Below are 27,691 nucleotides of genomic sequence, written 5' to 3'. Positions count from 1 at the left end.
GATTTGGAGTCACACTCAAAATTTAAGTGGAAAACCACACTACAGGCTGATCCAACTTTGATGTAATGTCCTTAAAACAAGTCAAAATGAGGCTCAGTAGTGTGTGTGGCCTCCACGTGCCTGTATGACCTCCCTACAACGCCTGGACATGCTCCTGATGAGGTGACGGATGGTCTCCTGAGGGATCTCCTTCCAGACCTGGACTAAAGCATCCACCAACTCCTGGACAGTCTGTAGTGCAATGTGGCGTTGGTGGATGGAGTGAGACATGATGTCCCAGATGTGCTCAATTGGATTCAGGTCTGGGGAACGGGCGGGCCAGTACATAGCATCAATGCCTTCCTCTTGCAGGAACTGCAGACACACTCCAGCCACATGAGGTCTAGCATTGTGGTGCATTAGGAGGAACCCATTGCCAACCGCACCAGCATATTGTCTCACAAGGGGTCTGAGGGTCTCATCTCGGTACCTAATGGCAGTCAGGCTACATCTGGCGAGCACAAAATAAATGCCACCCCACACCATGACTGACCCACTGCCAAACCGGCCATGCTGGAGGATGTTGCAGGCAGCAGAACGTTCTCCACGGCGTCTCCAGACAGTCACGTCTGTCACATGTGCTCAGTGTGAACCTGCTTTCATCTGTGAAGAGCACAGGGCACCAGTGGCGAATTTGCCAATCTTGGTGTTCTCTGGCAAATGAAAAACGTCCTGTGCAACCCCCACATGTGGACGTCGGGCCCTCATACCACCCTCATGGAGTCTGTTTCTGACAGTTTGAGCAGACACATGCACATTTGTGGCCTGCTGGAGGTCATTTTGCAGGGCTCTTGCAGTGCTCCTCCTGCTCCTCTTTGCACAAAGGCAGAGGTAGCGGTCCTGCTGCTGGGTTGTTGCCCTCCTACGGCCTCCTCCACGTCTCCTGATGTACTGGCTTGTCTCCTGGTAGCACCTCCATGCTCAGGACACTACGCTGACAGACACAGCAAACCATCTTGCCACAGCTCGCATTGATGTCCCATCCTGGATGAGCTGCACTACCTGAGCCACTTGTGTGGGTTGTAGACTCCGTCTCATGTTACCACTAGAGTGAAAGCACCGCCAGCATTCAAAAGTGACCAAAACATCAGCCAGGAAGCATAGAAACTGAGAACTGGTCTGTGGTCCCCACCTGCAGAACCTCTCCTTAATTGGGGGTGTCTTGCTAATTGCCTATAATTTCCACCTGTTGTCTATTCCATTTGCACAACAGCATGTGAAATTTATTGTCAATCAGTGTTGCTTCCTAAGTGGACAGTTTGATTTCACAGAAGTGTGATTGACTTGGAGTTACATTGTGTTGTTTAAGTGTTCCCTTTACTTTTTTTGAGCAGTGTATATATATATACAGTATATCACAAAAGTGAGTACACCCCTCACATTTTTGTAAATATGTGTGTATATCTTTTCATGTGACAACAATGAAGAAATGACACTTTGCTACAATGTAAAGTAGTGAGTGTACAGCTTGTATATCAGTGTAAATTTGCTGTCCCCTCAAAATAACTCATAATTTCCTCAGTGTTGTCACATGAAAAGATATATAATAAAATATTTACAAAAATGTGAGGGGTGTACTCACTTTTGTGATAAACTGTATATATACTTTTGACTTCAACTATATATATATATATTTAGTTGAAGTCAAAAGTTGACATACATTTATGCTGCAGTCATTTAAACTCGTTTTTCAAACTGTTAAAACTTCTTAAGGTATAGGGTAGGGGGCAGCATTTTCACTTTTGGATAAATAGCGTGCCCAATTTCAACTTCCTGCTACTCATGCCAAGAATATAAGATATGCATATTATTAGTAGATCTGGATGGTAAACACTCTGAAGTTTCTAAAACTGTTTGAAACATGTCTGTGAGTATAACAGAACTTATGTAGCAGGCAAAACCCGGAGGACAAACCGTTGTCCTAGGTCCACAGTAAAATTAGGTCTATATCGACATAACCTGAAAGGACTCTCAGCAAGGAAGAAGCCACTGTTCCAAAACCTCCATTAAAAAAAGCCAGACTACGGTTTGCAACTGCACATGGGGACCTAGATCATACATTTTGGAGAAATGTCCTCTGGGCTGATGAAAAAAAATAGAACTGTTTGGCCATAATGACCATCATTATATTTGGAGGAAAAAGGGGGAAGTTTGCAAGCCGAAGAACACCATCCCAACCGTGAAACACGGGGGTGGTAGCATCATGTTGTGGTGGGGCTTTGCCTTTGGAGGGGCTGGTGCACTTCACAAAATATATGGCATCATGAGGCAGGCAAATGATGTGCATATATTGAAGCATAAATAAATAAAATAATAATATGCCATTTAGCAGACGCTTTTATCCAAAGCGACTTACAGTCAAGTGTGCATACATTCTACGTATGGGTGGTCCCGGGAATCAAACCCACTACCCTGGCGTTACAAGGCGCCATGCTCTACCAACTGAGCTACAGAAGAGAAGCATGTCTTGAGAAGCAACATCTCAAGACATCAGTCGGGAAGTTAAAGCTTGGATGCAAATGTGTCTTCCAAATGGACAATGCCCAAAGCGTACTTCCAAAGTTGTGGCAAAATGGCTTAAGGACAACAAAGTCAAGGTATTGGAGTGGCCATCACAAATCCCTGACATCAATTCTATAGAAAATGTGTGGGCATAACTGAAAAAGCGTGTGCAAGCAAGGATGCCTACACACCTGACTCAGTTACACGAGCTCTGTCAGGAGGATTGGGCCAAAATTCACCCAACTTATTGTGGGAAGCTTGTGGAAGGCTACCTGAAACATTTGACCCACGTTTAAACAATTTAATGGCTACCAGATACTAATTGAGTGTACGTAAACTGTAATGAAAGAAATACAAGCTGAAATAAATCATTCTCTCTACCATCTTCTTCTTTGAATAAAGTGTGATCCTAACTGACCTAAGACAGGGATATGTTTTGAGGATTAAATGTCAGGAATTGTGAAAAGCTGAGTTTAATATATTTGGCTAAGGCGTATGTAAACTTCGGACTCCAACTATACACCTCTATATCTCTGTCTTTATATCTTTATGCCTCTAGAACTTTATACCTCTATACCTCTATATCTCTATACATCTATACCTCTATATCTCTATACTTCTATACCTCTGTGTTTCTTTATCTCTATACCTCTTTAACTCTAGCTCTATATCTCTATATAGCTATACCTCTATAACTGTCTATTTACCTCTCTCTAAATCTCTATGCCTATTTGTCTATACCTCTATATCTTTATATATCTATACCTCTATATCTTGATCTCTACATCTCTATATATCTATACTTCTATACCTCTATATATTATGCCTCTAATATCTATATCTCTATCTTCATTTCTTCATACCTCTATTCTTCTATATTTCTGTATCTCTTTATCTATATACCCTCTATACAGCTATATATCTATACCGCTTTACCTTTATACTTGCAAACCTCTATACCTCTATATACATCTATATGCGTATACCTCTATATCTCTATACCTCTATTATTATATACTTCTGTATCTCTTTATCTATATACCCTCTATACAGCTATATATCTATACCGCTTTACCTTTATAATTGTAAACCTCTATACCTCTATATAGCTCTAAATGTGTATACCTCTATATCTCTATACCTCTATTATTCTATACCTCTATACCTCTTTACCTCTATATCTCCATAGATCTTTATATCTATCTGTCTATACCTCTATACCACGGTACCTCTAAATCTCTATGCCTATATGTCTATACCACTAAATCTCTATGCCTCTATATCTCTAAATCTTTATGCCTCTATATCTCCTTATCTCTATATCACTATATCGCTATACCGCTATACCTCTATACCTCTTGGTCTCTATACCTCTATATTGTTATACCTCTAAATCTCTATGCCTACAGTTCTATACCTCTATACCTCTTGGTCTCTATACCTCTATATTGTTATACCTCTATACCTCTATACCTCTATACCTCTTGGTCTCTATACCTCTATATTGTTATACCTCTATACCTCTATACCTCTATACCTCTTGGTCTCTATACCTCTATATTGTTATACCTCTATACCTCTATACCTCTATACCTCTTGGTCTCTATACCTCTATATTGTTATACCTCTAAATCTCTATGCCTACAGTTCTATACCTCTATACCTCTTGGTCTCTATACCTCTTGGTCTCTATACCTCTATATTGTTATACCTCTAAATCTCTATGCCTACAGTTCTCCTTTTGAAAGTCTTTTGTTAATGATGACCTGTCAATTAGCTCTCATCGACTCATTATTGTTTTCTGTGATCATCTTCAAAACAGTTTCGAAGTTTTGGATGAAATAACTTCTTTAAACATTTCTGAAAAACTCCCTAGAAAGGTCAGAACCTAGGAAGAAATCTAGAGAGGAACCAGGCTATGAGGCGTGGCCAGTCCTCTTCTGGCTGTGCCTGGTGGAGAATATAACAGAACATGACCAAGATGTTCAAATGTTCATAGATGACCAGCAGGGTCAAATATAAATAATCACATTGGTTGTAGAGGGTGCAACAGGTCAGCACCTCAGGAGTAAATGTCAGTTGGCTTTTCATAGCCAATCATTCAGAGTATCTCTTCCACTCCTGTCTCTAGTGAGTTGAAAACCGCAGGTCTGGGACAGGTTGCACGTCCGGTGAATAAGTCAGGGTTCCATAATCGCTGTCAGAACAGTTTAAACTGGAGCAGCAGCACGACCAGGTGGATTGGGGACAGCATGGAGTCATCAAGCCAGGTTGTCCTTGAGCTGTCCTTGAAACAATGATTTAGAACATTTCTTGATTTGCTCGTCAAAAGAGCGATCAGGGTGCAGAGTAATGCCAAGGTCCTTCACAGTTTTATTTGAGACGACTGTACAACCATCAACAATTATTTTCAGATTCAACAGAATATCTATTTGTTTCTTGGGACCTAGGACTGGCATCTCGGTTTTGTCCGAGTTTAAAAGTAGAACATTTGCCGCCGTCCACTTCCTTATGTCTGAAACATAGGCTTCCAGAGAGGGCAATTTTGGGGCTTCAACATGTTTCATCAAAATGTACAGCTGTGTGTCGTCCACATAGCAGTGAAAATTAACATTATGTTTCCAAAAGACATCACCAAGAGGTAAATATATATTGAAAAAACAATAGTTGTCCTAAAACGGAGCCTTGAGGAACACAAACATTTACAGTTGATTTTTCAGAGGACAAACCATCTACAGAGACAAACTGATATCTTTCCGACAGATAATATCTAAACCAGGCCAGAACTTGTCCATGTAGACCAATTTGGGTTTCCAATCTCTCCAAAATAATGTGGTGATTGATGGTATCAAAAGCAGCACTGAGGTCTAGGAGCACGAGGACAGTTGCAGAGCCTCGGTCTGACGCCATTAAAAGGTAATTTTCCACCTTCGCACATGCAGTCCCAGTGCTAAAATGAGGTCTAAAACCAGACTGAAGCATTTTGTATACATTGCTTGTCTTCAGGAAGGCAGTGACTTGCTGTGCAACAGCTCTTTCTAAACTTTTGGAGAGGAATGGAAGATTCAATATAGGCCGATAGTTTTTGGCTCAAAGTTTGGCCTTTTCAAGAGAGGCTTTATTACTGCCACTTTTAGTGAGTTTGGTACACATCCAGTGGATAGAGAGCAGTTTATTATATTCAACATAGGAGGGCCAAGCACAGGAAGCAGCTCTTTCAGTAGTTTAGTTGGAATAGGGTCCAGTATGCAGCTTGAAGGTTTAGAGGCCATGCTTATTTTCATCATTGTGTCAAGAGATTTAGTATTAAATTATTAGTGTTTCCCTTGATCCTAGGTCCTGGTAGTGTTGTGCAGACTCAGGACAACTGAGCTTTGGAGGAATATACAGATTTAAAGAGGAGTCAGTAATTTGCTTTCTAATGATCATGATCTTTTCATCAAAGAAGTTCATGAATTTATCACTGCTGAAGTGAGAGCCATCCTCTCTTGGGGAATGCTGCTTTTTAGTTTAAAAATAAGCGTTGTATTGTTCTTATTTTCCTCAATTAAGTTGGAAAAATAGGATGATACAAGCATTTCGCTACACTCGCATTAACATCTGCTAATGTGTACGTGACAAATAAAAAATGGATCTGATGATTGAGCAGCAGTGAGGGCTCTTTGATACTGCACGGTACTGTCTTTCCAAGCTAGTCGGAAGACTTCCAGTTTGGTGTAGCGCCATTTCCCTTCCAATTTTCTGGAAGCTCGCTTCAGAGCTTGGGTATTTTCTGTGTACCTGTGAGCTAGTTTCTTATGAGAAATGTTTTTTGTTTTTAGGGGTGCGACTGCATCTAGGATATTACACAAGGTTAATTACACAAGGTTAGTTCTTCAGTTAGGTGGTTAACTAATTGTTGTACTCTGATGTCCTTGGGTAGGTAGAGGGATTCTGGAAGAGCATCTTGGAATCTTTGGGTTGTCCGAGAATTTATTACACAGCTTTTGATGATCCTTGGTTGGGGTCTGAGCAGATTATTTGTTGCGATTGCAAACATAATAAAATAGTGGCCTGATAGTCCAGAATTATGAGGGAAAACATTAAGATCCACAACATTTATTCCACGGGACAAAGCTAGGTCCAGAGTATGACTGTGACAGTGAGTAGGTCTGGAGACATGTTGGACAAAACCAACGGAGTCGATGATGGCTCCGAAAGCCTTTTGGAGTGGGTCTGTGGACTTTTCCATGTGAATATTATAGTCACCAAAAATTAGAATATATCTGCCATTACTACAAGGTGTGATAGGAATTCAGGGAACTCAATGATGAACACTGTACAGTATATGCCCCAGGAAGCCTGTAAACAGTAGCTATAAAAATAGATTGAGTAGGCGGTGTAGATGTCATGATTAGAAGCTCAAAAGACGAAAACGCAGTCGTTTGTTTTTTGTAAATTGAAATTTGCAATCGTGAATGTTAGCAACACCTCATCCTTTGTGGGATGGATATGATCACTACTGTAACCAGGAGGTGAGGCCTCATTTAACACAGTCAATTCATTAGGCTTAAACCATGTTTCAGTCAAGATTATGATCAGTGATTAGTTCATTAACTATAATTGCCTTTGAAGTAAGGGATCTAACATTAAGTAGCCCTATTTTGAGATGTGGGATATCACAATCTCTTTCAGTAATGACATGAATGGAGCATATTTTTATTCCAGTGAGATTGCTAAGGCAAATACAGCCATGTTTAGTTTTGCCCAACCTAGATCAAGGCACAGACACGGTCTCAATGGGGATAGCTGAGCTGACTACACTGACTGTGCTAGTGGCAGACTCCACTAAGCTGGCAGGCTGGCTAACAGGGTGCAAGCCAGGCAGCAGGCTATCTCATTGTGGAGCAAGGGGAGTTAGAGCCCTGTCTTTGTTCGTAGATAAGATGAGATCACCACTCCAGCTCGGATGGAGTCCGTCACTCCTCATCAGGCCAGGCTGTGCCATTACAAGATGACAACATGACAAGATGAGAAATATCTGTGTTTAGACTGAGGATGTACAGGCTCATCCTACAGCTGTGTGTGTGTGTGTTTGTGTACTGGAATGAGAGAGCGAGACATATTGAAATAGAAAGAGGGAGAGAGATGGGGTAAATTGAATTGGATTGAATGGTAAAATAAAATGTGTAAAAAATTTCTCCATTCCTCCTCTCAGTGTCTGTCTTCTATCTAGCATTACGTAGACATGGCTAGAACATTTGACGGGTTCTTCATTTGTCCCCACCTGCTGAGTACTGTCAGAACTCATGCTGTGCGAGCTTGGCAAATGGTGAGTTTAGCCCCACAGATACACAGTGGGAGATGTCTCACTGAGAAGGACTTTAGAAGGTTCCTCCATCCCCTCCTCTTCCACGCACACACACACACACACACACACACACACACACACACACACACACACACACACACACACACACACACACACACACACACACACACACACACACACACACACACACACACACACACACACACACACACACACACACACACACACACACACACACACACACACACACGCTGTACTGTTCCAGTAAATGGGCTACACTATTCAATATGTCATTAGATGTGGGAGTGAAAGCTCTCTAAGGGCCCAAATGACGCTTTTCTTATGCATTCCTTTCCTATACACTTCTCAGTAGTTAGTATTCAGACTTACAGTACCTTATGAAGGTGTGTAACGGGCTTTGCAGGTATGATTCTGTTGCGCTTGCAAAATTAATGTCATTATTTTGCTGAAAACCCCCCCCCATTTGTTGGCCAACAGATTTTCTCGTGGAGTTTTCATTCAATAGGGTTTTCAGTACATTTATCATACATGTAAATACAATTGTGTAGACAGACTACAATATATATAGAGAACGGGTTCAGAATATAGGGATCGATGAAAGAAAGAACTGTAAATATAAGCATATTCGTCTCAGTTTCAACACCATCTGATAGTTAATAAAATAACTTGAACTCTGAACTTGTAGATTATTAAGATTATTATTTTAGAGTTATGAAATGATATATTAATCATAACAAAACTGTCTTGGAGAGCCTTTATGTCCAAAATATATTGATTAATAAAATATACAGTCGTTTGCTTTATCCCGAAAATTGCCACATTCAGTTCTTTAGCCCATGGTTATGTTGCAATATTAATTATTATTATTATGAAACTATAATATGGATACTAGTGTACAATATAGTAGGCTACACTCTCCTCTACTGCCGACACTAACCATGGAAGTGTTGGGAGCCATATGACTGATTTCACATTTGTCTCCAGATCTAAATCAAGTGTCATTTAAATGTACAATTCCCTTATCAGACAGCTTACATTTACCTTTTATCAATATATCTTTTAAAGTTGTATATTGCAGAGTATCATCAGGAGAATCATTTCTATCAGAAACAAAGTATATGCCTTTTCCACTTGGAAACGTTTGGATTGCGACCATTATTCATGGTTTCAATCAATCAATGAAATGTATTTAGAAAGCCCTTCTTACATCAGTCGATGTCATAAAGTGCTGTACAGAAACCCTGCCTAAAAGCCCAAACAGCAAGCAATACAGATGTAGAAGCACGGTGGCTGGGAACCACTCCCCAGAAAGGCAGGAACCTAGGAATAAACCTAGAGAGGAACCAGGCTATGAGGGGTGGCCAGTCCTCTTCTGGCTGTGCCGGATGGAGATTATAACAGAACATGGCCAAGATGTTGAAACGTTCATAGATGACCAGCAGGGTCAGATAATAATAATCCCGTTGGTTGTAGAGGGAGCAACAAAGGGTGCAACAGGTCAGCACCTCAGCAGTAAATGTCTGCAGGCTCGAAACAGCAGGTGCGGTGGTGCTGTGGAGAGAGATAGTCGAAAACAGCAGGTCCGGAACAAGGCAGCACGTCCGGTGAACAGGTCCATAGCCGCAGCAGAACAATTGAAACTGGAGCAGCAGCGCGACCAGGTGGATTGGGGACAGCAAGGAGTCATCAGGCCAGGTAATCCTGAGGCATGGTCCCAAGGCTCAGGGAGGGGAGGGAGAGATAGAATTAGAGGGAGTATACTTAAATTCACACAGGACACTGGATAAAACAGGAGAATTACACCAGATATAACAGATATAACAGACTGACCTTAGCACCCCAACACATAAAATATTGGAGCATAGATATTGGAGGCTGATGCGTAAAGGTAGTAGAATTATGAGGGAATTAAATCAAAGTCTGAATACAGCGTATCTTTGATCTCCACCCAGAACCAATAGTGGGTAAATGAAGGGAATAGCATGCTATTCTCAGGTTTAAATTCAAGGTCAAAATACACAGAGAGAAAAGTGCATAACAAGGGAATAACGTGCCATTTACCCATGCTTAACTCGGGTCAGAATCTGGGCCTAAAACATTAATCTGGGCCTAAAATATTAATCTGGGCCTGAAACATTAATGAGGAGAAGTGAATAATACTCCAATTGAGGGGAAGATATTGAATTGCCTTTTGTGTGTGTGTGTGTGTGTGTTTGTGTGTGAGTTACGTGTGTCTGCTGCATAAGTATGTACATGTATATGTGGTGTAATAGCTGTTCTGTTTTGTCCATTTTTATATATTCAGCTGCCCACCCACGTTGTGTTCACTAAAGGGCGACATGTAACACTTTCATTGATATCTTCTCTGCCAGTATAATTTCAGTTGATCAGCAGAGTGACTGCTAGGCCATGGATCCATCCCCACATTACCAGTTGATCAGCAGAGTGACTGACTGCTAGGCCATGGATCCAGCCCCATATTACCAGTTGATCAGCAGAGTGACTGACTGCAAGACCATGGATCCAGCCCCACATTACCAGTTGATCAGCAGAGTGACTGACTGCTAGGCCATGGATCCAGCCCCATATTACCAGTTGATCAGCAGAGTGACTGACTGCAAGACCATGGATCCAGCCCCACATTAGCAGTTGATCAGCAGAGTGACTGACTGCAAGACCATGGATCCAGCCCCACAGTACCAGTTGATCAGCAGAGTGACTGACTGCAATGCCATGGATACAACCCCACATTACCAGTTGATCAGCAGAGTGACTGACTGCTAGGCCATGGATCCAGCCCCATATTACCAGTTGATCAGCAGAGTGACTGACTGCAAGGCCATGGATCCAGCCCCACATTACCAGTTGATCAGCAGAGTGACTGACTGCTAGGCCATGGATCCAGCCCCACATTACCAGTTGATCAGCAGAGTGACTGACTGCAATGCCATGGATCCAACCCCACATTACCAGTTGATCAGCAGAGTGACTGACTGCTAGGCCATGGATCCAGCCCCACATTACCAGTTGATCAGCAGAGTGACTGACTGCAATGCCATGGATCCAGCCCCATATTACCAGTTGATCAGCAGAGTGACTGACTGCTAGGCCATTTTACCCTCCCCTGGTCCTTTAACTGCGCTATTATCCCTATTACACTTCTTGTGAACTTAATAGGATCTGAATAGCAGGTAATTGTTCAAACACAGCCCAATCAATATGTGCAACGCTCCACAGGGCTCAGCTTCAATCCAACCAAGCATTGATAATGAGAATAGCGACTGCCACCTATAATGATATGGGTTATTAAATATTTGCCTTTATCAATAAATCAAAATACTAGTCTGTCTGAAATGGTACCTTATTCCCAAATGCAGTGCACTATTTTTGCCATATACTCCTGTCCCCATGGGATAATGCTTTTTGGTTCTATGTAAAAAAAAACGTTTTGGTTTCAGGTACAGGCATTTTGGGTTCCACTCTCTGTGTAAAATGTTCTACATGGAACTCAAAAGGGTTCCACCTGGAACCAAAAGGATTCTACTTGAAACCAGAAAGAGTTATTAATAGTGTTGTCCTTTGTGGACAGCCGAAGAATCCTGTTAGGTTCAAGATAGCACCTTTTATTATAAGAGAGTATGTTGCCATTTCAGAGACTATATAGGGAGCACTGGTCGGAAGTAGTGTACTATAAAGGGAATAGGGTAACATTATAGACATGACTCCTAGACACGATTCTGAAGCTTCCCTTAGTCTTCCCTTAGTACCATACCTTTCAGTCTGTTTTTACACTTTGTATTTTCACCTTGTATTCTCAACTGTTGTTAATGCCAATGTCAATCTCTTGTAAGTAAAGAATGATTTATGAATTGAAGATTGTAAGAAGGAAGCTGTATTTCCACCAACCGATCATCAGCCACAAAATAATGACACACAGGACATGGAAGGTTGTTTAACACTCGTGTGCTGCATGACCTGAACTGGTCTGCTTACCATACCTCAACTGGTCTGCTCACCGTACCTCAACTGGTCTGCTTACCTTATCCCAACTGGTCTGCTTACTATACCTCAACTGGTCTGCTTACCGTACCTCAACTGGTCTGCTTACCGTACCTCAACTGGTCTGCTTACCGTACCTCAACTGGTCTGCTTACCGTACCTCAACTGGTCTGCTTACCGTACCTCAACTGGTCTGCTTACCGTACCTCAACTGGTCTGCTTACCGTACCTCAACTGGTCTGCTTACCGTACCTCAACTGGTCTGCTTACTGTACCTCAACTGGTCTGCTTACCGTACCTCAACTGGTCTGCTTACCATACCTCAACTGGTCTGCTTACCGTACCTCAACTGGCCTGCTAATGTACCTCACTGCCTCATAATGCGCGCACACACACACACACACACTGTTCCATACATTTTATTTTTATCTGTTTTTGAAATCCGATTCTACTGCTTGCATCAGTGACTTGATGTTGAAGAGTTCCATGTTGTCATGGCTCTATCTAGTACTGTGCACCTCCCATATTCTGTTCTGGACTTGGGGGCTGTGTACTAGTTGTTTAAACAGACAGCTCAGTGCATTCAACATGTCAATAATTCTTACAAAAACAGGTAGTGATGAAGTCAATCTCTCCTCAACTTTGAGCCAGGAGAGATTGACATGCATATCACTAATGTTAGCTTTCCGTGTACATTTAAGGGCCAGCAATGCTGCCCTGTTTTGGGCCAGTTGAAATTTTCACAAGTCCCTCTTTGTGTCACCTGACCACACAACTGGGCAGTAGTCTAGATGCGACAAACAAGGGCCTGTTGGACCTGCCTTGTTGGTAACATTGTTAAGAAGGCAGTGCAACACTTTATCATGGACAGACTTCTCCCCATCTAAGCTACTATTGCATCAATATGTTTTGACCATGACCGTTTTTGGTTACTCCAAGCAGTTTAGTCTCCTCAACTTGCTCAATTTCCACATTATTCATTATTTAAGATTTAGTTGAGGTTTAGGGTTTAGTGAATGATTTGTCCCAAATTCAATGTTTTTCATTTTTGAAATATTAAGGACTAACTTATTTCTTGCCACCATTCTGAAACTGACTGCATCTCTTTGTTAAGTGATTTCACTCACTGTAGTAGCTAAAGTGTATAGTGTTGAGTCATCTGCATATATAGACACACAGGCTTTACTCAGAGCCAGTGGCAGGTCATTAGTAAATATTTTTTTAAAGTAAGGGGCCTAGACAGCTGCACTGGGGAATGCCTGATTCTACCATTAACGAACACCCACTGTGTCCTGTTAGACAAGTAACTCTCAAACCACAATATAGCAGGAGCTGTAAAGCCATAACACATACATTTTTCTTCCAGCAGCGGAAAAAAATGGATAATGTCAAAAGCCGCACTGAAGTTTAACAAAACAGCTCCCGACATTTTAATTTTTTATAATACATTTCAGTCAATCATCCGTCATTTGTGTAAGTACCGTGCATGTTGAATGCCCTTCCATATAACTGTACTTAAAGTTGCCATGTGCGACTGACGTGTTTTCCGTTTGCTCCCGTGGTATTTTTAAAGTTTATGGGAATTCTGCAGCAGAACCGTATTTATTTTTCAAATATTAATTTGGTGATCCCTTTCCGTAAAAACCAAGACTACTTTGCTTCCGAATGTCAGCATGTTGAACAAACATAAGACCAAAAGCATGACTTTGAGAAAAGCCTACAAGACCCGCTCTCATTACCGCCCTCTCCTGAGTCTGAGGGCCCGGGGACGCACACTTTACCCGGGGGCGCGGCTTGGCCTGGCGGCGCTGAAATAAACATTCTCGAGGCCATCAAACTACTACGCTGTGAGATAGTTGAAATGAAAACACAGGTGGTTGCTACGATTGAGGCCAGAGTACAGGAGGTTTCTGATACTTTAAAAGCAGATTTAACCATCCTGCGGAACGAGACTGTGCCAGCAATCACATTACTCAAAACAACAACTGCGTCACACACTACAACGATTGCAGCACTGGAGACCTCCGCTACTAATGTCTCCGATTTAACTACATCCCTGGAGGCTGAAGTTAAACGCCTAGCTGCGGATTTGAAAAAGGTGAAGGAGAGCTGTGTGAGTCTAGAGGGATTCTCTCGCCGCAATAATCTGAGACTTGTATGGGTCCCAGAGTCCGCGGAAATGCATCGCGCCACGGATTTCGTTTCAGGGCTGCTGAAGGATGTTCTTGCCTTAGACGAAAAGCCCCTGATTGATCGAGCCCACCGGTCGCTGCGCCCAAACCCCGGGATGGGGAGAGGCCCCGTGACATAATTCTTCGAGTGCACTTTTTTCATGAGAAGATGGAGATCCTCCGACGAGCCCGCAATACCACTCTGAGCTTTCAAGGACAGAGCTTTTCCATCTACCAGGACTACTCCCCCACTGTTTCCAGGCAGCGCGCAGCTTTCGGACAGGCCAAACGAGTACTTCGAGACCATCCAAGTGTGAAGTATGGACTGCGATTCCCGGCCCGTTTATGGATATCTCATGAGGGTAAAGACTACACATTTGAATCTCCGGATGAGGCTATGGCTCACATTCAACGTCACATCAAGAAGTCTTGAATATGCTCACAGTTCAGCAACTGTTGCTTGCGAACTTGTGGATAGTAAGTAACCCACTTGTGGTACAATTATGTTTAGATATAACAGGCTGGTCTTGTATAGTTGGTGAAACTATTCAGGCTTATTTGATGTGATCTAATGTTTTGATCATCTAGTGTACGTGCCTTTTCTCGCTCACCTATTTAATTTGATTACACATTGTCTCAGTGACTCAAAATATTTTGGGTTATTTGTTTGCTGCATCCGTTTGCATTGACCCAGTAAAAGGCCTCACTTTAATTTAAAAAATTTGAGCGTCATTTATGCCCAGCAAACGTTCAACGTTGCGCACTCTCAGCTTCAACTAGACTACTATTATAATTACTATTATTTTTTGATTGTCTTACTACGATTTCCTTACTTCAAATTCGAATTTTGGCTGAGAGCCTTTATACATTTTTTTTATTTTCTCTCAATGCCTGTTATAAGACTGGGAATACAATTATATACATCTACAGGTGGTGCTTTTGTCATTCCGTTTGCACAAGGGATCCGCCTTTTTTTATTTGAAAAAATACATACAAATCTTTCTTTTTGCTGCTTGATCCACTAACAAAATGCGACTTTAAAGAGCGGGACTGTGGGTTTAGGTTTAAGACCGCACACTCACAGACATACTGTGCGAAGAGAACATGTTCTATTTAGGCTTGTACCTCGTTTGGGGAGGTATTGTCTGGGATGGGGGGAGGGGGTGGGGGGCAGGTTGAATTGTTCAGTCCTAATGTTGTCATTCTGTCTTTTTAGTTTTTTTTCTGTACTTTTTCCAAACATTTACAAGTTATTCTGGGGGTTTTGGGCGCTCATTGCTTTTCCATTCTATGCTCTAATGACAGGGTTGAATAATGGGAATGCCCAGAGGGGCCGAAATAATACGATCAAGTACATTTCTTGGAATACCAAAGGGGTTAACAACCCGGTGAAGCGTAAGAGGGTGTTGACACACTTAAAGGGTTTGAATGCAAATATTGCATTTCTACAAGAGACTCACTTGAGGACTGGTGAGCATTTTAGGATGCGTAAGGACTGGGTTGGTCAAGTGTTCCACTCGAACTTTCATAGTAAATCAAGAGGTGCTGATATTCTGGTTGATAAAGCTACTCCCTTTGCTGATCCTAAGGGACGATACGTCCTAGTAACCGGTCATTTCCCAATTGGGATGACACAAGCTTCATTCCTTCCTTTCTGTCTGCTATTCCCAATTTAGATTCTCATTTGTTGATTTTAGGGGGGGCTTTCAACTGTAAAATGTCCCCAGTTCTTGACAAGTCCTCACAAACAAATACAGGCCCATCTAAATGTGCCCTACTTATTCAATCCTTTCTTCAGAAATATGCTATGTTTGAGGCCTGGCGTTTCCTACATCCTACAGATAGACAGTATTCCTTTTATTCTCATGTTCATCAAACATACTCCCGGATTGATTACTTCTTTTTGGACAAAAAACTTCTGCCTAACCTTCGGCAGTGTACTTACGAGAGTATTGTTATCTCTGACCATTCACCATTAGTGCTTGAACTGGAATTTCCCCAGCGACCTCCTATTTTACTCTAAGATAAGGAGTTTATCAATTTAATTTCTTCTGAAATCCCCTTATTCCTAGAAACTAATTCAACACCAGGTATGTCCTGCTCTACCATATGGGAGTCTCTCAAAGCATACCTACGTGGCCAAATTATTTCTTATACAGCCAACCAAAATAGAGTTCGATCCCAGCGACTTCGGGACCTGAGCGAGTCCACAGCCACACTGGATGAGAAGTATGCTACGGATCCTTCCTCTGATCTGCATAAAGAGCGCCAACTACTCCAATCTGAATTTGATGAGCTTTCTACCAGGCAAGCTGAACAGTTACTCTTGCGAGCTCGATACAAAGTCTATGAACAAGGCGACAAGGCCAGTAAACTCCTTGCGCATCAGATCCGTAAATCTGAGGCCTCACGTTTAATCCCACAAATAAGGACCCCGTCTGGTGCCACCACAGTTATACATAAAGAGATCAATGATCAATTTAAACAATTTTACTATGCGCTATACACCTCTGAATCCCCTCAAGACCCTTCGCTGATTGATTCCTTCTTTAATGGCTTGAATATGCCTTCAATTGATACAGACTCCCATGACTGTCTAGAAGAAGAATTTAGGCTTGAGGAGATTGCAACAGCAGTGTCCGCAATGAAAAGTGGTAAATCACCGGGTCCGGACGGTTTTCCAACCAAATTTTACAGGACGTTTTCTGGTCTGCTTTGCCCATTCTTGTCTCGACTATTTGCAGAGTGCCTCAATACTTCAAAGCTACCGCCTAGTCTTCATCAGACTTCAATTTCATTACTACTAAAGAAAAACAAAGAGCCCCTGGAATGTGGATCCTATCGCCCAATCTCGCTTTTAAACTGTGATTACAAAATCCTATATTGGTGGGTTTTGTGATGAATGAGCCATCTGATTCAATGAATGATGGAGCAGAGTTTGTCTTTTTGGCCAACATCTCATTTAAGGGCTCCAAAACCTTTTACTATCATTATTTATAGAATTGATTTGTTTCATAGTATAGTTTCTTCTTGTTTTTGTTCTGTTTAGTCACATGATTGTTTTTGATTTTGCAGTAGGTTTGCCAATGGGAATACTTATTTGCCATTCCCTTTTCCCACCTCCCTCTCAACCATAACGATTTTCAATTCCACAACATTCCATTGGGGATTTAACCGAGGTAAGAAATTACATAAAGTGCAGCTTTGGGTTGCTTCTCATTACACACCATAGACCATGACATATATTTTACATCATCAACATAGGAAGCTCTACAACACCTCTTGTAGAAACTCTTATACACAATATTAGGTCCAGTCTTTGGAAGATATGGCTACCATATTTTGATCACTACATCCAAAGCATTTCAATACTGCTTCACAGCAGACTTCTGCAACATTAGTAACGATATGATCAATACATGTCCATTTCATTCCTGTGCTGTTTGTAAATACCTTGGTAGGTTGACTGAACCAAGTTGCAGGCACTGGCTACAATTTGAAACTTTTTCTTGAGTGGGCAGCTTGATGAAAACCATTTAATATTTAGGTCACCCAGAAAATATACCTCTCTTCTTGATAATGTATCAAATACATTATCAAGCATTTCACACATGTTATCCAGATACTGACTGTTAGAACTTGGTGGTCTATAGCAGATTCCCACAAGAATGGGCTTTAGGTGAGGCCATATAACTTATATTATACAGTATTTAACATGAGATCCCCTCTAAGCTTAACAGGAATGTCGCTCTGAATATAGACTGCAACACCACCCCTGTTTTGCATTTATGTCTTTTCTGTAGATGTTTTAACCTGTTATGGCTCAAAACCCGAATACCGGGATCGATATGACAACTACCAGTGAAAATAGAGGGCGCCAAAATTCAAACCACAGAAATCTCATAATTACAATTCCTAAAACATACATGTGTCTTATATCATTTTAAATCTATTTTTGTTCTTAATCCCACCAAAGTGTCCGATTTCAAATAGGCTTTTCAGCGAAAGCACTACAAACTATTAGGTTAGGTCTCCACCAAACCACAATAAGCACAGCCATTTTCCAGAAAAATATAGCCTTCACAAAAAACAGAAATAAAGATAAAATGAATCACTAACCTTGAATTATCTTCATCAGATGACACTAATAGGACTTCAGTTTTGGAAACTTTAGAGTGTTTTCTATCAAAATATACTAATTACATGCATATCCTATCTTCTGGGCCTGAGTAGCTGGCAGTTTAATTTGGGCACGCTTTTCATCCAAAATTAAAAATGCTGCCCCCTACCCTAGTGAAGTTAGACAACGTATGTCAATGTGGGATATTTTAGCACTTATCTGGGATGTTTGATTGTTGTGATTGTTTTACTAAGTGGCTTATCATAATTAGACATGGCAGTGATATTTATGCTTGAGCTGATAGTGCAGGGTGAGCTGCACACAGTGGACTTCCTACTAGGGCACACCGCCTCGGTTCTAACTGTATAACTCTGGTTCATAGACGGATGATTACTCCATACAGTAGTTATTAGCTCGACAGAGGCATTCAGGGTACTTTGAGGGACATAAATTAGGATGCTTACATTATGACTTCCCAAAATCCTGGGACAATGTACATTTGATGCAGCACTACGACAACTCAGCGACATATTGGTAGGGATTATCTGAGCTGGGATGGGGTCATTGATAAGTCAATGTCTCAAAGCAGCCTTGAAATGTGTGGACAGAATCCAGGACCCAAGACGTGAAATTATTGGCTTTTTTATTATTCCACTTTTTGGAATCTTTTAGAGCTAGAATCAGTTCTATAAAATCAATTTTCGGCAGTTCCGAGCAAACCCTCCTGATCTCGTTTGACCCCACATGGACTATGACAGCGTCAACCCTCGGTAGCTTCCATAGAATGGTAGAAAGCAGCCTTGTAATGTCCTGTACTTATGCTCAAGGATAGCACAGAGTTTCTTCCCCGGGAACCGAGATGTTTCTCACCATGGAGCTGCCGATGACGACAGCTGGTGTTTGGGGGTGTGTGAGGGGAGGTCAGCTGTCCCTCACTTATACTGATTGAGGATGGAGGCTCAGGGGCTTGAGAGAGAGCCTTAATGCTTAAAGAGAGGAACAGCCAGTGAAGGGCCAATATCCAGTCAGGCTGACGAACGGCCCCTTGTAGTGTTCTCAGATGTGTAGAATAGTACTTTTAAAGAGGGATCAATGGTCTGACACATTGCTCCGGAGAGGTACCTTCTTTATTGGGTCTGTCTGTCTGTCTGTCTGTCTGTCTGTCTGTCTGTCTGTCTGTCTGTCTGTCTGTCTGTCTGTCTGTCTGTCTGTCTGTCTGTCTGTCTGTCTGTCTGTCTGTCTGTCTGTCTGTCTGTCTGTCTGTCTGTCTGTCTGTCTGTCTGTCTGTCTGTCTGTCTGTCTGTCTGTCTGTCTGTCTGTCTGTCTGTCTGTCTGTCTGTCTGTCTGTCTGTCTGTGTATCACTGCATGGGCATCTGTGTAGTGGATGTATGTCATGTGTATATAAACCTGTAGTGTTTTGTATGTATTACATTCACAGTCTTTGAAATCTGTGGTCCGTTTGTGGTGGGTTTAGTGTTGGATGGTAATTTGAATAGCTTGTTATTTTCGTCCAGATCTCTTCCTAAATTGCTTGGCTAATGGTTGACCTACTGACCCCTGAAAGAGTGGAGCACAATACTTTTTTTTTTTGAGGTTGTTCGTGGTGGTCCACAGGCATCCTTTTTTTTTACTGTTTTGTTCCATGGAACTTCACCAGCTAAACTCTTGTCTCTTGGAATGTTTCATGGCTAAAAGAGAACCAAAAACTGGCAGCTTTCCAATGAGTTTATTAGCTTGAAAATGTGTAGCAGCAAAATTAATTGGACTGATTTTATTATGGAGCTTTGGTGAATCCGGCACAGAATAGAACTCTCTCTCTCTCTCTCTCTCTCTCTCTCTCTCTCTCTCTCTCTCTCTCTCTCTCTCTCTCTCTCTCTCTCTCTCTCTCTGAAATGAAAAAAATGACTTGTTTAAAAAAATGATTAAACAACTGAAAAATGATGAGTGTATATGTATTCACCCCTTTGCTATGGAGCCCCTAATAAGATCTGGTGCAACCAATTACTTTCAGAAGTCACATACTTAGTTAAGTAAAGTCCACCTGTGTGCAATTTAAGTGTCACATGATCTCAGTATATATACAGTACTCCTTTTCTGAAAGGCCCCAGAGTCTGCAACACCACTAAGCAAGGGGCACCACCAAGCAAGCGGCACCATGAAGACCAAAGAAGCTCTCCAAACAGGTCAGGGACAAAGTTGTGGAGAAGTACTGATCAGGGTTGGGTTATACAAAAATATTCAAAACTTTGAACATCCCATGGAGCACCATTAAATTCATTATATATTTTTTAAAGAATTTGCTACCACAACAAACCTGCCAAGAGAGGGCCGCCCACCAAAACTCATAGACCAGGTAAGGAAGGCATTAATCAGAGAGGCAACAAAGAGACCAAAGATAACCCTGAAGTAGCTGCAAAGCTCCACAGCGGAGATTGGAGTATCTGTCCATAGGACCACTTGAAGCGGAACATGCCACAGAGCTAGGCTTTATGGAAAAATAAGTAATCACGTTTCGTGTTTGCCAAAATGCATGCATGTGACTCTCCAAACATATGGAAGAAGGTACTCTGCTCAGATTAGACTAAAATGTTGCTTTTTGGCCATCAAGGAAAACGCTATGTTTGGCGCAAACCGAACACTTACCATCACCCCGGGAACACCATCCTCACAGTGAAGCACGTGGTGGCAGCATCATGCTGTGGGGATGTTTTTCATCAGCAGGGACTGGGAAACTGGTCAGAATTGAAGGAATGATGGATGTAGCTAAATACAGGTAAATTCTTGAGGGAAACCTGTTTCAGTCTTACAGAGACTTTAGACTGGGACGGAGATTCACCTTTCAGAAAGAAAATGACCCTAATTATACTGCTAAAGCAACACTTGAATGGTTTAAGGGGAAACATTTCAATGCGTTGGAATGGCCTAGTCAAAGCCCAGACCTCAATCCAATTGAGAATCTGTGGTATGACGTAAAGATTGTTGTACACCAGAGGAACCCAACCAACTTGAAGAAGCTGAAGAAGTTTTACCTTGAAGAATGGGCAACAATTCCAGTGGCTAAAATAGGAAAAATGACGAGGGGGGTGAATACTTTCGCAAGTCACTGTTATGTAAACAATCAAGGCTTTTTTTGGCCAATGGAATGATGGGTTTTGGGAGTTTTCATTTGAACAGCAATGGTGCATATTTGTATTGTATTATGATGTAACAGTAGAAGGGTTTCATCTTCAAAGTGTGAAGCATAAACCAAACCAGAAGTTCTGGTGACAGTCGCTACCTTCTGATTGGTTTAGGCATGTGTGACTTTGAGGAATTTCCAGCAAAATCCTAAACAAGGCAAATATACAGTGAACTTGAAGTTGGTCCACCACCAGGTCCACACTACCTGGTCCACACTACCTGGTCCACACTACCTGGTCCACACTACTTGGTAAACTACCTCAAATCAAATCTAATCAAATTTTATTTGTCACATACACATGGTTAGCAGATGTTAATGCGAGTGTAGCGAAATGCTTGTGCTTCTAGTTCCGACAATGCAGTGATAACCAACAAGTAATCTAACTAACAATTCCAAAACTACTGTCTTATACACAGTGTAAGGGGATAAGGAATATGTACATAAGGATATATGAATGAGTGATGGTGCAGAGCAGCATACAGTAGATGGTATCGAGTACAGTATATACATATGAGATGAGTATGTAGACAAAGTAAACAAAGTGGCATAGTTAAAGTGGCTAGTGATACATGTATTACATAAGGATGCAGTCGATGAAGTAGAGTACAGTATATACATATGCATATGCATATGAGATGAATAATGTAGGGTAAGTAACATTATATAAGGTAGCATTGTTTAAAGTGGCTAGTGATATATTTACATCATTTCCCATCAATTCCCATTATTAAAGTGGCTGGAGTTGGGTCAGTGTCAATGTTGGCAGCAGCCACTCAATGTTAGTGGTGGCTGTTTTACAGTCTGATGGCCTTGAGATAGAAGCTGTTTTTCAGTCTCTCGGTCCCAGCTTTGATGCACCTGTACTGACCTCGCCTTCTGGATGATAGCGGGGTGAACAGGCAGTGGTTCGGGTGGTTGATGTCCTTGATGATCTTTATGGCCTTCCTGTAACATCGGGTGGTGTAGGTGTCTTGGAGAGCAGGTAGTTTGCCCCCGGTGATGCGTTGTGCAGTCCTCACTACCCTCTGGAGAGCCTTACGGTTGAGGGCGGAGCAGTTGCCGTACCAGGCGGTGATACAGCCCGCCAGGATGCTCTCGATTGTGCATCTGTAGAAGTTTGTGAGTGCTTTTGGTGACAAGCCAAATTTCTTCAGCCTCCTGAGGTTGAAGAGGCGCTGCTGCGCCTTCTTCACGACGCTGTCAGTGTGAGTGGACCAATTCAGTTTGTCTGTGATGTGTATGCCGAGGAACTTAAAACTTGCTACCCTCTCCACTACTGTTCCATCGATGTGGATAGGGGGGTGTTCCCTCTGCTGTTTCCTGAAGTCCACAATCATCTCCTTAGTTTTGTTGACGTTGAGTGTGTACCTGGTCCACACTGCCTGGTCCACACTACCTGGTCCACTACCTGGTCCACACAACCTGGTCCATGGTACCTGGTCCACACTACCTGGTAAACTAACTGGTCCACACTACCTGGTACACATTACCTGGTCCACACTACCTGGTCAACACTACCTGGTACACTACCTGGTCCACACAACCTGGTCCACACTATCTGGTCCACACTATCTGGTCCACGCTACCTGGTCCACACTACCTGGTCCACACTACCTGGTCCACACTACCTGGTACACTACCTGGTCCACACTATCTGGTCCACACTATCTGGTCCACACTATCTGGTCCACACTACCTGGTCCACACTATCTGGTCCACACTATCTGGTCCACACTACCTGGTCCACACTATCTGGTCCACACTATCTGGTCCACACTATCTGGTCCACACTATCTGGTCCACACTATCTGGTCCACACTATCTGGTCCACACTACCTGGTCCACACCTGGTCCACACTACCTGGTCCACACACTGGTCCACACTATCTGGTCCACACTATCTGGTCCACACTATCTGGTCCACACTAACTGGTCCACACTACCTGGTCCACACTACCTGGTCCACACTACCTGGTCCATGGTACCTGGTCCACACTACCTGGTCCATGGTACCTGGTCCACACTACCTGGTCCACACTACGTGGTCCACACTACCTGGTACACTACCTGGTCCACGTTACCTGGTCCACACTAACTGAGAGACAGGTAAGAACTTGAGACAAGGCTTCCTGTTGCTTTCTGGGGCAACGTGAGTAGCAGGTCACAAGGTTTTTATGCAAACCCCCTATGTGGTAGGCTACAGTCAGGATCAGTAATACAGTAAATTGGAGGACCAATATATAGGCACACCGGTAAATACTGTACAGAGTCAGCCCTTAACAGAACAGTCTTTCTTTGTAGATGGCCATAACATCCCATTTTATCACTGCAAGTCAAGTCCAAACTGAATGCCAAGTGTTGTAGCCTAACCTTTTTGAAATATTCCTTTATGTTCTGTACAGCTACATCAAATCAAATGTTATCGGTCACATACACATATTTATCAGATGTTATTGCGGGTGTAGCGAAATGCTTGTGTTCCTAGCTCCAACATTGCAGTAATATCGAACAATTCACAACAATACACACAAATCGAAAAGCAAAATAATGGAATTAATAAATATATACTAAATATTAGGACGAGCAATGTCAGAGTATGAATATATATACTGTATGACATGAGTAAAACAGTATATAAACATTATTAAAGTGACCAGTGATTCCATGTACATAGGGCAGTAACCTCTAAGGTGGATAGCTAAGCAGCCGAGCTACAGGAAATGTCGGAGTTGTTCCTCTTCCTTCACTTCTGATGTAAAACTCAATGCCTCTATCTCTCTCTCTCTCTCTCTGTGTCATCTTACAGGAAAAGAAGACTACGTGGCGACCTTCAAGGGATCTGAGTTCTTCTGCTACGACTTGTCCTTGAACCCGATCCAGAGCAGCAGCGACGAGATCACCCTGTCCTTCAAGACGTTACAGAGGAACGGTCTGATGCTTCACACGGGGAAGTCTGCAGACTACGTCAACCTGGCCCTGAAAAACGGAGCTGTATCGCTGGTCATTAATTTGGGATCTGGAGCCTTTGAAGCTCTGGTGGAACCAGTCAATGGGAAATTCAATGACAATGATTGGCATGATGTCAAAGTTACAAGGAACCTACGTCAGGTAACAGTACAGAGGGGGAGTGCTATGGAGACTGAGCTACATTTGATTGAATTTGATTTGATCTGTAATAAGACATGAGGAAGGTGGTGCTGCATTTGAGGAGGGACACATATAGACCAATAGTAGGCATCAATAGAGGACAGACTGGAATATCAGAGGCATCAATAGTGGAAAGACCATGTCACTTCGTTCAGAGAAGCTGATCTCTGAGTCATCCATTTATTTTCCCTCTATAGTTGTGGCCACAATGGACAGCCTCTATTGACTATTAGAGGATCAGCCTTCTCCTTGGTGACCTCTGGGTCTTTGGCTGCTTAACACATGCTATTTGTAGTGAAAATACAAAGCACGCGAAGATGGATTTTTATGTTAGAATACAGCTTGGAAAGATTGCTACAGTTACAACCCCAAAAAAGTAAACCACTGAATTAAGAAACATATAAGCAACACAGTTTACAAGCGACACAGTTTGCTTTATGCCAAATAGGTGGAAGTACATAATATAATGGCTTTCCTTTAATTTGTACAGCATCTTACCAACACACCAGCTCTCTAGATGCGTTCCTGCTCACAGCATCCTACCAAAACACTAGCTCTCGAGATGTGTTCCTGCTCACAGCATCTTACCAACACACCAGCTCTCTAGATGTTTTCCTGCTCACAGCATCCTACCAACACACTAGCTCTCTAGATGTGTTCCTGCTCACAGCATCCTACCAACACACTAGCTCTCTAGATGTGTTCCTGCTCACAGCACCTTACCAACACACCAGCTCTCTAGATGTGTTCCTGCTCACAGCACCTTACCAACACACCAGCTCTCTAGATGTGTTCCTGCTCACAGCACCTTACCAACACACCAGCTCTCTAGATGTGTTCCTGCTCACAGCATCCTACCAACACACCAGCTCTCTAGATGTGTCCTGCTCACAGCACCTTACCAACACACCAGCTCTCTAGATGTGTCCTGCTCACAGCACCTTACCAACACACTAGCTCTCTAGATGTGTTCCTGCTCACAGCACCTTACCAACACACCAGCTCTCTAGATGTGTTCCTGCTCACAGCACCTTACCAACACACCAGCTCTCTAGATGTGTCCTGCTCACAGCACCTTACCAACACACCAGCTCTCTAGATGTGTTCCTGCTCACAGCACCTTACCAACACACCAGCTCTCTAGATGTGTTCCTGCTCACAGCACCTTACCAACACACCAGCTCTCTAGATGTGTCCTGCTCACAGCACCTTACCAACACACCAGCTCTCTAGATGTGTTCCTGCTCACAGCACCTTACCAACACACCAGCTCTCTAGATGTGTTCCTGCTCACAGCACCTTACCAACACACCAGCTCTCTAGATGTGTCCTGCTCACAGCATCCTACCAACACACCAGCTCTCTAGATGTGTTCCTGCTCACAGCACCTTACCAACACACCAGCTCTCTAGATGTGTCCTGCTCACAGCATCCTACCAACACACCAGCTCTCTAGATGTGTTCCTGCTCACAGCACCTTACCAACACACCAGCTCTCTAGATGTGTCCTGCTCACAGCATCCTACCAACACACCAGCTCTCTAGATGTGTCCTGCTCACAGCATCCTACCAACACACCAGCTCTCTAGATGTGTCCTGCTCACAGCACCTTACCAACACACCAGCTCTCTAGATGTGTTCCTGCTCACAGCATCCTACCAACACACCAGCTCTCTAGATGTGTTCCTGCTCACATGGTAGTGGATTGTTTCTTTTGAAACACCACACCGACAAAGAGGTTTAAAACAATTATATAGATAATTTGAGTAATGTTAAATTTGAATTGATTTGTCAAAACATTAGAATGCATAATGAAAGTGCATGCTCAACAGGGGAATCCAATCTCCATTATTCTTCTCATTTTGTGTCAGGGTCTTCTTTGCTTTGTTTCATTGCAGTAAAGTGATCCTAAAGTCCATCCAATAAGACCAAAATTGAGGTACAGCACTGTAAGATGAGATCCTGACCACCGTCAGGGATTGGTCGGAATCGTAGTCCAAAACCTGAAAATCATGAAAATAGTCCAATGAAAATGATTATATAATTAACCCAAAGCATCCAAAGATAAAGAATAACGATCTGAAGGACTTTCGTTAAAGAGGGTCGACTGATGTGCTTTAGGCATTCTCTCTTATTAACCATTTGTTTTCTGTCAGTTATACCATGTCAGAGGGGTGTGGGGTTGTTGATGCCTACCCAGGGCAGTCCAGTCTACATGGACAGTCCCATGTAGACCATAGGGAGTCATCGAGCGATCCAATATGAGCTAGTTCACTTCCACTGTCTTCCTTAGTCTGTTTTTTTTCTTATAAAAATAACTTATTTTGCCCTTTTTATTCTATGTTACTAACATGCTTTGAAAAACAACAACTAACATGTCATTCATGGAATGTGTCATACTACTAACCAATATATTTTTTTAACGTTTATTAACAACAACAACAATGTGCTAACTTTTGGTAGTTAACCATCATCTCTTTTTTGAGTAACTATCGTTATTCTGTTGACAGTTTTTCATTTCCTTTCTCCCCCCTCTCCACAAAGCACTCAGGCATTGGACACGCTATGGTAAACAAACTCCATTGTTCGGTAGATATCATTCTAATTGTTTCTTAGTTTGGGTTTGCCGTGTGTTTCTTTTCTATCTTTTCTTACTGTAGACGTCATTAACAAAAAAAGGGGAACTGCGGTTGGTACTCTTTCTGCTTACCTTTTGACCTCCTTTTTATTTTGACACTATTTTCATCCGTTGGTTGGATTTCACCACTTCCTGTTATTTTCACTTCCTGTATCCTGTCCAATCACATTTTTAGGAGCATCGTTTCAAGCCTTTTGCATCAAGCAGTGGTTATCAAAGGAGGACCAATGTCTGTCTCCTGGCTGGCTGGCCGGATGCTCATTGGCTCAGCCAGTGATCTATTTCCCATTCACTCTGCATGGCATGCGCTCTGAATGCTGCTCTGTACGCTGCACATGCTCATACTACCCACTATTCGTCCAGGGCAGCTGTCGTTTTCATTGGTGCTTTTTCTTCTGGTCCTTGCTGGTGATTTTTCATCATCTGCTTCTGCATGCATCCGACACGAGCGCAAAGTGTCAGATTAAATCGATTAGCAAACACTATCTTGGGAAATTTTTATTTTGTGTGTTTGCATGCAAAAAGAAAATACTAAAACGCCTTACTTTTGTATCTCTGAAA

General features: G+C 42.4%; 1 protein-coding gene across 9 annotated transcripts in view; it reads left to right on the top strand.

The window, feature by feature from the left end:
- Positions 1 to 27,691, top strand: part of LOC124038645 (neurexin-1a-like) — an 819,670-nt gene that overhangs the window by 207,324 nt on the left and 584,655 nt on the right. For 5 of the 9 annotated variants that reach the window (XM_046354743.1, XM_046354737.1, XM_046354739.1 and 2 more), the window contains 2 exons: positions 24,152 to 24,453; positions 27,037 to 27,060. In XM_046354743.1, coding sequence (XP_046210699.1) covers positions 24,152 to 24,453; positions 27,037 to 27,060 — 326 coding nt within the window. The remainder of the gene's footprint in view (positions 1 to 24,151; positions 24,454 to 27,036; positions 27,061 to 27,691) is intronic. The other 4 variants (XM_046354744.1, XM_046354740.1, XM_046354738.1 and 1 more) reach the window with 1 other exon arrangement.

This window comes from Oncorhynchus gorbuscha, linkage group LG06 (genome assembly GCF_021184085.1).
Source record: "Oncorhynchus gorbuscha isolate QuinsamMale2020 ecotype Even-year linkage group LG06, OgorEven_v1.0, whole genome shotgun sequence".
Taxonomy (NCBI): Eukaryota; Metazoa; Chordata; class Actinopteri; order Salmoniformes; family Salmonidae; genus Oncorhynchus; species Oncorhynchus gorbuscha.
Note: the sequence above shows the minus strand (reverse complement) of the source record. Positions and strands in the feature narration are given on the sequence as shown.